The 11,940-nt window shown below is 41.4% G+C and overlaps 2 gene segments (V, D, J or C); one reads left to right on the top strand and one right to left on the bottom strand.

Annotated features, from left to right (window-relative positions):
- Window positions 1-11,940, bottom strand: part of LOC127635151 (immunoglobulin kappa constant-like) — a 142,577-nt gene that overhangs the window by 65,667 nt on the left and 64,970 nt on the right.
- Window positions 4,845-5,414, top strand: LOC127635146 (Ig kappa chain V region K29-213-like). The segment is given in 2 exon segments: window positions 4,845-4,949; window positions 5,056-5,414. Coding segments are annotated over 2 exon segments (384 nt in total).

Genomic DNA, 11,940 nt, shown 5'->3' with positions numbered 1-11,940 from the left:
GTTCCTTTGTGTATATTGTGTGTATTAGCACACAGGGCGTGTGATGCGTCAGTGCAGCAGTGTTGGAGTAGTAGTGCTTGTAGCTAGTGCATGCTGCATGCTGCTTCTGCTTGTCACTCTCTGCTTTCAGCTACTGCCACCGGATAGCCCTCTGTTTTCAGGGGTGAAAAGAGGAGCCGAGTACAAGCCTCCTCAGCCGGTACATAGCCTCTCCATTGCCAAGATCTCGTTACACGCCTCCCGTGGCACACATGGTAACTGGTCCCTTGTGGTTCCAGGCTAAGTTGTACGGGATCTCGGAGCAGCAGTGGGCCCCAGAGACGCGGCATGCAGGCCCATCGGTGAGTGGAAATGCCCTGATGCCAGTCAACCTCTGTCCCAGTTATGGGTAAATAGCCCCAGCTATGGGTAAACAGTGAAGACCCCAACGGCGGCGCAGGCAGAAGATGGTGATGTGAGAACCACCACAATAGCTGGCAAGGCGGAAGAGGGCAACCCCAAGCCACGTGGGTTAACTTCGGGAGGGTACAGTGGCTAGGGGAGCAAACCCGAAGACAAACCTGCACCTTGGGGACAGGCACAGGCGGAGTCCAACTGACCGGACCACCGGCAGCCCCTGCAACTCCTGCCAGATGAAGGTCATCATGGGTTCCCTCATGCCACTGGAGGTCATCTGGATAGGAGTGAAGATGGTGGGAGTGAGGTCTGCGCACCCACACCCTCACCTTAATCCACACCTATGCGCAAGCTTCTTGCCCCCAAAAAAAGTCCTGTGGCGATGTGGAATGGTGGTGGGCACAGGTCAAGGATGTGGCTGGGAGTGTCTAGCCAAACCATGCACACAGGCGGCAATGGAGTGACGGTCGCTAGGACTGCGGGATGGAGCAGCGCGTCTTTTCGGCAGCTTCCATTGCGACTGAGCAGCCCCACACTGCTCACCCCTGTGATGGGGAAGGACCTGGAAAAGGTGGTCCAAAATTGTCTGCTCCCCACACTCCGGACGATGCGCTGCAACCGTCGGAGCATCCCCCTTGCGGTCAAAAAATCAAAGTGAAATATAAGCTAAGCATTGCTTCGTGGAACGTTCAGCACACTGCTGGACCTGGTCGAAACTCCCGACAGGCTCCATCGCGAGAACAGCACTGGTGGCCCTGGAGCTCGCAAAATATAATATCGATATAGCAGCTCTCAGCGAGACTCAGACTACATGGGGAGGACTCCTGGCAGAGGTTGGTGCTGGGTACACCTTCTTCTGGAAGGGGTCCCCGAAGGCACTCGTTGTAACCATGGAGTTGGCTTTGCTGTAAAGTCTAAACGCATTCAGGAATCCCCCATCGGCATCAATGAAAGACTGATGACATGGCGCATTCCCCACACATCTACACACACACACACACGCACACACACACATATACACACACACACACACACACACATACACACACTAAAACATACACACACACACACACACACTACAGCATTACAGTAATGTACTGTAAAATACGTATGGCTGCATAGTATTGCATTAACATTTGTAACTCTAAGCCGTTAATTTACTGCACTGCATTGAATGAATGATGTTGGTTATCATGCTGTAATGTTTACAGTTCCTATGCTGAACACACACTGTGTTTGAATTCTGTACAGAGTGGAAAGGCAAAGACATCATGGAGGACGAGGATGCTTGTTTACAGATGTACAAGAGACTGCAAATATAAATAAGGTTTTGGCCAACAAGTAAGTAAGTAAGTAAAATGTATTTATATAGCACAATTCTCAGGTAAAAATCACAAAGTGCTTCAGCAAGAAAAGGGAATACACAACATTAATAAATACATGACACTATATGATCCAAATAAATAACTAAATCAAAAACAAAAACATAAACAAACAGAAATACACATCAGACAGGCCTAACCACCTACAGTGTAGCTAAAAGCCTCTTTAAATAAAAAGAGTTTTCAACTGTGTTTTAAAATGTTCCACCGAATCCAAGAAGCGCAAGGAAGGAGGCAAAGCATTCCACAGTCTAGGTGCCACTGCTTGAAAAGAACGGTCCCCTCTAGTTTTAAAATGTGTATGGGGAACAATTAAAAATCTCTGACCAGTTGATCTCAGACTACGTTGAGGACGTGCGTAGCTGTATCAGGTCAGAGATGTAAGGGGTTGCTTGTCCTTGTAGGGCTCTAAAGGTAAGAACCAGCATTTTAAAACACATTCTAAATTGCACTGGTAACCAGTGAAGAGAAGCTAAAACAGGTGTGATGTGTGCCCTTTTACTGGTGTGGGTTAAAAGCCTTGCAGCGGATTTCTGAACAGTCTGAAGGCTGATAAAGCTCTTTCTTATTAAGACAAGTAAAAAGACTGTTACAGTAATCTAAACGAGATGAAATAAAAGCATGAATGATCATCTCCAGTTCGGCCTTAGATACCAGGACTCTTATTTTGGATATGTTCCTTAATTGAAAGAAACAATGTTTGATACGTTTTTCGAGTGTTGCTCCAAGGACATGGCAGAATCAAAAACCACGCCTAAACTTCTGAGACTTCGGCTGCACAGACGAGCCTAATATACCGATATGTTGCTTTATCTGAGAGATGCTTTGCTCAGGGGCAATTATAAGTGTTTCAGTCTCAGTTCAGGACTAAGAAGTTATCATTTAACCACTGCTTGATACTAGTCAGACAGTTGATAAGAGAGGACAGTTTATGTAACTCAGACGACTTAAAAGAGCCGTACAACTGAATGTCGTCTGCATACAGATGATAAGAAACCTCACTAAACTGACCGATTAACTGTCCTAGAGGGAGAATGTACACAAGGAACAGAATCTGTCCCAAGATCGAGCCCTGAGGTACCCCACTCGATAAGCCTGCAGTATCTGACATGATCTGATTTATAAAAACACTAAAACTTCTACCAGAAAGGTAAGATGAAAAGCATTTTAAAACTGAATGGAATTAGGATTCGAGAGATAAGACAGCATATCTTGAATAATGACACCATATTTAACAACATCAATGCTGTAAGCCTGTCGACCATATAACACATCCTCCAACGGCACCAAGTGACGATGAAACGAATTCACAAGGTGCCATTTGAGAGAAACACTGACAGAATCAAGAATCTGCGACATGACTTTGTAGAGGTATGTATGCAACACTACTTCCAGTACTTCAGACATACCATATTTACTCTTCTTTATTTATTTTAATTTATTTATGTGGATGAGGTTGTCTTCAACCTCACCAAAACCAGGTGCCATGGAAGAAATGTAATAGGACAGAGGGCAATTACCAATGTCCCTGGACAGCGTGGGGGTAATATAACTATGTGTGCTGCCATCACTCAAAACGGGGTCCTCCATCACAATGCCACACTGGGTCCGAACAACACCGGCCATATACTCACTTTTCTGGATGCAATTTACACAATGCTTGTCTGCTAGATTTGTGGTCATATGGGACAATGTTAGTTTTCACCGAACTGTTCTGGTCCAACACTGGTTTGCCACCCATCCACAATTTGTAGTTTTGTACCTACCCCCATATTCACCTTTCCTAAATCCCATAGAGGAATTCTTCTCAGCCCAGGCTGGAAAGGGTTTGATCGCCAACCCTATGCCCGCATGCCGCTTCTCCATGCAATGGAGGACGCATGTGGGGACATAGAGGTTGCCTCTGTCCAATGTTTGATACGCCATGCTACTTCCCTCGATGTTTGGCAAAAGAAACGTATCTTGTGATGTGGATGAAGTATTGTGGCCAGACCCAGCCCGGAAAAGAGATGAAGCATAGCTTAGCACTGGTGGCTTTGTGATTCTGATGAACATCTCCTTTTGTGTTCCACAGAGGACAGAAAGTCATAAATTATGACAAAAACTAAATTATTTAGTGAACTATCCCTTTAAACCTTCCACAGCACGAACAACATAATGAGAGACTTTGAGTGTGTGTTTGCTATTAGACAAACCATCTAATGATCTTTGAACAGACCATAATATGATCAGATGTCACAACAGGTGCTCTCCACCATTACAAAATCTGTCCAACCTTGTGGACCTACAGTACAGAAAAAAGTCTTCATCTCGTGTTACAGATGAGCTGGTGCAGTTTATTAGTTGCATATGTTTTATGAAGATGTCACTTAAATAACTTCATAACTGTCAAACGACTCAATAGAGCAGAAGTGAAACTGGTGTGTTCCAGTTCAGATCATTGAACCAATCAAACAGTGAATCTGAGAGTGTGAGGTGAAAATCACATTTGCATTGTCAGAGTTGAATGATTGTGTTTCTCTCAGAATAGAGCAGCTCTGTCTCCAGTGAACATGTTCAAAACACAAGAGATTTTATTTACATTTACAGTAAATGCAACTTTCTCAACTATTAACATCTCAAAACCTTTTAAAACATGTCAAACTTTACCAAAGTACTTTCTTGATCAAATACTTCATGTGATTCTCTCTGTAAGTAGAAAGACACTTTAAATAGTGACACACAGATTGAATATTACACATTTAAAATGTCGACATTATTTAAAACAAAAAGATGACCTTTGACTTCTGACCTTTAACCTCATTCATCATGTTGAACATGGTGATAATTCTACTGTCTCTTATGTTGATGCTGCTCTCTCTCATACTGCATTCAATTATCAGAGACGTTTAGCATCAGACAAATATGACACATGTAACATTCTTCAGATGCAAACTCCTGCATAAGGAACATCTAACTTTTGTTTTTGCATTATCTGACGTGACCATCACACTCTTTTACATGAACACACTTTGCATTGGCAGCACATGCTTCAGTTGTCTGGGAGTTTTTAATAGTTCAGTGAGTTTGAAACTGAAGACGGAGAACTTCTTCATCCAGAATCTAGATCCACAGCAATCATGACTTTCATCAGCATCTTTATCTGGATGTTCACTAGCTACTGTTTTAGAGGTAAGAACACATTAAAATATCTCATTCTACACTATATGACTGATCATGTGTGTCCTGAATGAAATGAAACAGTTTTTACAGTTTTTATTTTGTTGTCTTAATGTAGAATCCAGATGTGCAGTGACAGTCACTCAAACACCTGCAGTGAAATCTGTTCATCTTGGAGACACATTTACTATCAGCTGTAAAACCAGTCCTGAAGTTTATCAGGGTTGGGGTTTTCAGCCTCTTGCCTGGTATCAGCAGAAACCTGGAGAAGCTCCTAAACTCCTGATAAAAAAAGCAAATGAGTTAGAATCAAATACACCATCTAGATTCAGTGGCAGTGGATCTAAAAGTGATTTCACTCTGACCATCAGTGGAGTCCAGACTGAAGATGCAGGACATTATTACTGTCAGAGTTTACCCAACGTCAGTGGTTATGTGTTCACACAGTGATAAAGAGTCGTACAAAAACCTCTGTCAGTCACACTGCACTGATACACTGACAGATACTGCAGCTGCTCACACACACACACACACAAACAAACATATGTAGTGTTTCCATGTTTTATGGGGACTTTCCATAGACATAATGGTTTTTATACTGTACAAACTTTATATTCTATCCCCTAAACCTAACCCTACCCCTAAACCTAACCCTCACAGAAAACTTTCTGCATTTTTACATTTTCAAAAACATAATTTATTATGATTTATAAGCTGTTTTCCTCATGGGGACCGACAAAATGTCCCCACAATGTCAAAAATTTCGGGTTTTACTATCCTTATAGGGACATTTGGTCCCCACAAAGTGATAAATACACGCTCACACACACACACACACACACACACACACACACACACACACACACACACATAAAGTGAAATAACCCATTAGAGAACATTCTGTATGGCTGAATGAAGGAACTGATGACACAACCTTCATCAACACACAACACAATCTTCATCAACACAACACAATCGTCATCAACACACAACACAATCTTCATCAACACACAACACAATCTTCATCAACACAACACAATCGTCATCAACACACAACACAACCTTCATCAACACACAACACAATCTTCATCAACACAACACAATCTTCATCAACACACATCACAATCTTCATCAACACACAACACAACCTTCATCAACACACAACACAACACAATCTTCATCAACACACAACACAATACAACCTTCATCAACACACAACACAATCTTCATAAACACACAACACAACACAATCTTCATCAACACACAACACAATCTTCATCATCAAACAACACAACACAACCTTCATTAATACACAACACAACCTTCTTCAACAAACAACAGAATCTTCATCATCACACAACAAAATCTTCATCAACACACAACACAATCTTCATCAACACACAACACAACAGAACCTTCATCAACACACAACACAACACAATCTTCATAAACACACAACACAATATTCATCAACACACAACACAATCTTCATCAAAACACAACATAATCTTCATCAACACACATCACAATCTTCATCAACACACAACACAATCATCATCAACACACAACCCAACACAATCTTCATCAACACACAACAAAATCTTCATCAACAGACAACACAACACAATCTTCATCAACATTCAACCCAACACAATCTTCATCAACACACAACACAATCATCATCAACATACAACAAAATCTTCATCAACAGACAACACAACACAATCATCATCAACACACAACACAATCTTCATCAACACACAACACAATCTTCATCAACACACAACACAATCATCATCAACACACAACACAACACAATCTTCATCAACATACAACCCAACACAATCTTCATCAACACACAACACAATCTTCATCAACACACAACACAATCTTCATCAACACACAACACAATCTTCATCAACACACAACACAACACAATCTTCATCAACATACAACCCAACACAATCTTCATCAACACACAACACAATCTTCATCAACACACAACACAACACAATCTTCATCAACATACAACCCAACACAATCTTCATCAACATACAACCCAACACAATCTTCATCAACACACAACACAATCTTCATCAACACACAACACAACACAATCTTCATCAACATACAACCCAACACAATCTTCATCAACACACAACACAATCTTCATCAACACACAACACAATCTTCATCAACACACAACACAATCATCATCAACACACAACACAACACAATCTTCATCAACATACAACCCAACAGAAAGCACGCCACTCCAATATGCCCCCCATATTGCTCCTTCTTCCCACGGGATGAAGGATTTTGCGGCTGGCGATGGAAGCGATCTGGGGACAGCAGCGGGTGCAGCTCCGCCGGGTATGCCCCCTCAGTTCACCCGCCCCCGGCACGCCCATTGACTCCCGTCTGTGCTCGAGGCAACAGCGGCTCGCCTCACAGCCAGCCTGCCTATCCTCTAGAGCTCGAGGTGGATGAGCTCGCCGCTGCATCGGAGAGCACGGCGTCTGGCGTTGAGGACTCCCCTGGGCTACCGACTCGGCCTGCATGCCCAGGCTGAGGCTGACGCGCAGATGTCCGATATGCTTGCCCGGGCCGCCGACAGCGTGGGGCTGGACTGGTTCCTGGGGGCTCTGCACCGTTCACAGCCAAGCCCCCGGTCCCGTTTTTCCGGAAGTGCATGATGAGCTGGCGTCTGCATGGAGGGCACCCCTCTTCACACGTCACAAAGCTCGGCGACATCGTCGAGGACTTTATCCAGCAGTTCTCCGTGGTGAAGAAACAGGCGGAGGCCATCTCACATATTCTGCCCCGCCGCCAAGCCTGCTTCTTCGACACAACGTCTCATTCCCTCCATCAGGGAATGGAGGTTACATCCGTAACCTAGACGTTCTCGTTTTCATCCGTACTTCCTACTCTAGTGCCACCTACAGGGCTGAATGTGACACCATATCTCGCTCTCTTTTAAAAGCAATTGTACTTACAGTGTTCACCTTTGGTCTACACAACTTCTAAATGTTCCTTTAGTTTAACTAATTAACATAATTATATACATTATGTAATACGTGTATGCGTTTTGGATATCTTTTGTGTATGTACCACACGTATGTTTTCTTCTTTGTTGGTTCTCCTATTATGCGGTGTGCCCCAAGGGTCCATTTTATGCCCTCTTCTCTTTTCACTTCATATGCTCCCTTTGGGAGCCATTTTTGAGAAATTTAAGATCTCCTACCACTGCTATACTTACGATACACAATTTTATCTACCAGCTAAAACTGACAGTACTAATCCTTTGGACGTGCTTTACGACTGTTTTGAGGAGATCAAATGTTGGATGGCTAATCATTTTTGGCAATTCAACAAAAGCAAAATTTTAGGCCCCTCCAGGTCTCCATCTGCTTTTAATTTAGGTTCAATTTCTTCCAGTGTTCAACCTCATGTAAGAAATCTTGGAGTTACATTTAATTTGTTACAACATTTTTAATAGAAATAAATTTTGACTTGAATTTGAATTTGTCTCGCATGAAACAGTCGTAGAATGAGGTGTAGCACGGTGTGCTTGTAGGAATTCCCTTGTGAATTCTTTCCATCCTTTGGCCTCCAGAGAAGCAGATAGCAATGTATGCTTAAGAGTACGGTTAAATCATTCAACTTCTCCATTTGCACAAGTGTGATCTGAAATTAGTTTTCGGCTTACCCTCACAGCTGAACACAGTCGCAATAAATTGTGTGACTGGCGTGGCGGTGTGCGAACGTCCGCTGACTTGTCATGCGATTGGCAGTCTTAACCTGGCCGTCCATGCCCTGCCAACATTATAGATCTCTGAGTCTCTGCTTGGTTCTCACTATACCTTGGTGTGTATCATGAGCCAAGGCAATGAACTGCGATCTCAACGTCTCTGGTACTAACAGTCTGTGTGTACCTCTTACCACACAATCATCCTGAAGAGAGAACTCATGTTGAAGTCTGTAGTATGGCAGTGGGTCAGCACATAGACCCTTGGAAAATTTTGGCCATCTGGTTGTCAGTAACTCATGTAACTTATGATGAATTGGGCAGGCAGCACATGCTTGTTGTATTCATCAGCTGATACAGCTGTGAGGGTTGAAGTAAGCACAACCACTTCCACATCATCCTCCAGCCCAGGCTCACTACCCTGTAATGGTAAACGACACAGACAATCAGCTGTAACATAGTCACGTCCAGGTTTGTACTTGATGTCGTAGTTAAACGTCATTAGTCTAGCTGACCACTGAACAATCCAAAGTCCTTGAACACCTGTAAGGCCTTTAAGTATGGTCGACATCAGTCTCTGAAAGCAACTTGGCCCTGATGCCAGTCCATATGGTACTCTTTTGTAACGGAATAAGCCTTTATGAGTAATGAATGGACTGCGGCTATCTTCATGAACCAATACTTGGTGATAGGCGCTTTGAAGGTCAAGTGTTGAAAAAAACCCTCAGTTCTGTGAACATTTCTTCCATATGAGGAAGTGGAAAACTGTCCACCACTACTGCTCTATTTGGTTCTCACAAATCCACACAAAGTCGTATGTTACCGTTTTTTTCTTAGTGACAACAACCGGTGAGACCCATTCTGACGATTCAATCGGTTCAATCATGTCCACATTATCTTTCTTGAATCACGATCTTCATCAACACAACAACAATGATATTCATCACCTTCTTCATCTGGACTCTCACATCATTTGCTCGAGGTTTGTAATATGAGTTTGTAAATGTAAGGATGAGTTAACAATTTCCTCAGAAGAAGAGCGGGACTCCGATGAACATTTGTATTTTGAAGAGAGATTTGATCCAGCCGAGGATACAATTTCAAGCGAGTAAGTCAAATAGTTTTCATTAGCTGACGTGCTATTTTATATAAACGTACATATTTTACTAGTGGGACTGTTTCCAGACAGGATTCAATGTATTGACATTTGAAATATGTCCTAATAGGCAAGTTTTAGTTACATGTAAATGTTGTTATTTACATTGTATGCTGTATGATATAAATATGATATGTAATATGATATAAAAATAATATGAATGTTTAGATTATATTTTAACGTGTTTATGCTGACTCGTTATCATCAACAAAGCTTGTGCTTGCAAATATGTTTTCAGGTTAAATTAGTAAAATACACTTTAAATATGCCCATATTAGAAAATCAGCATCTTATAATGATTTCTGAAGGATCATGTGACACTGAACACTGCAAAATTCAGCTTTCATCACAAATTGCATTTGACAATATATTCAAATAGAAAACTGTTCTTTTAAATTGTAAAATGAGTTCACACAATGTTTTTACTGTATTTTGGATACAAAATAAATGCAGTCTTGGTGAGCAGAAGAGACTTCTTTTAACGGTAGTGTAGGTCTAAAATTAAGTAAAGTCTTTGTGTAAAGAAAATGTATAGTCAGATTACTTCTTTTAACTTCAAACTTGATTTGGATCATTAAGTCTCCTCACATTCATTCTCTTTCTGTCACATTCCTCATTGATGAGCCCAGAGGAGGGTCTTTGTGTCCTCGGGTGTGAAACACATAAATATTAGTGATAGTTCACGCCTCCTCTCATATTAATATTCAACACTAAAAGTGTCATACAAAAGTTCAATTACTAGATTGTTTTGTATGAATGAGTGATCAGGATGATTTTCACATCATTTTGTAGCAAAATCTCTAGGCTACAAGATCCAGTTCTCAAAAGTCTTGTGGACAAATGTTTAGTATGTGTTTAATATGGCCTTATTTCAGTGACTTACAAATTTAGATTTTTCAAAAACCACGCATAAACGTTATTTTCTCAAAAATACAAACCTGTACATACATGTTGCTCACATATTATTGTAGCCCAGTTTGTGTTGAATACAGTGTTATCAGACTTTAGCCATTAATGTGTTTTTAAGCAACTGAAAAAAGCACAAATCTCAAGGAATGTCAAAACTTCTCCAAGACCCAAAACACCCTCAGACCCCAGAGGGTTAAACCTTCCACAGCACGAACAACATAATGAGAGACATTGAGTGTGTGTTTGCTATTAGACAAACCATCTAATGATCTTTGAACAGACCATAATATGATCAGATGTCACAACAGGTGCTCTCCACCATTACAAAATCTGTCCAACCTTGTGGACCTACAGTACAGAAAAAGTCTTCATCTCGTGTTACAGATGAGCTGGTGCAGTTTATTAGTTGCATATGTTTTATGAAGATGTCACTTAAATAACTTCATAACTGTCAAACGACTCAATAGAGCAGAAGTGAAACTGGTGTGTTCCAGTTCAGATCATTGAACCAATCAAACAGTGAATCTGAGAGTGTGAGGTGAAAATCACATTTGCATTGTCAGAGTTGAATGATTGTGTTTCTCTCAGAATAGAGCAGCTCTGTCTCCAGTGAACATGTTCAAAACACAATTTTCTAGTAAAAGTAAACTTTTACTTTAATTCATTTGCGAATACAATAAAAAATAACAAATGTAATTTCTTCTAAATGTTCTTTAGATTGCACAGGACAGGTCACTGTAACTCAGAGTCCCACAGAGAAACATGTTCAGATCCGACACACAGTCACTCTGACCTGTAAAACCAGCAGTTTCATTGGACGAAAGTCAGATGGTGACTGTAAGACTTGTGTTTCCTGGTATCTACAGAAACCTGGAGAAGCTCCAAATCGTTTAATATACAACATCAAAACCCTTCACACTGGAACTCCATCACGATTCAGTGGCAATGGAGCAGATCATGGATCTGATTTCACTCTGACCATCAGTGAGTCCAGACTGAAGATGCAGGACATTATTACTGTCTGACTTATCACTGGATTGACAGTAAAGGTTTATTCACACACTGATAAAGAGTCGTACAAAAACTGCAGCTGCTCACACACACACACACACACACACACACACACACACACACTGTTCAATCTAGACTCATTTGACTTTGTTTAGATGACAAAAGTTGAAGCAGTA

Source organism: Xyrauchen texanus, chromosome 42, assembly GCF_025860055.1.
Source record: "Xyrauchen texanus isolate HMW12.3.18 chromosome 42, RBS_HiC_50CHRs, whole genome shotgun sequence".
In the NCBI taxonomy this organism is placed as follows: Eukaryota; Metazoa; Chordata; class Actinopteri; order Cypriniformes; family Catostomidae; genus Xyrauchen; species Xyrauchen texanus.
Note: the sequence above shows the minus strand (reverse complement) of the source record. Positions and strands in the feature narration are given on the sequence as shown.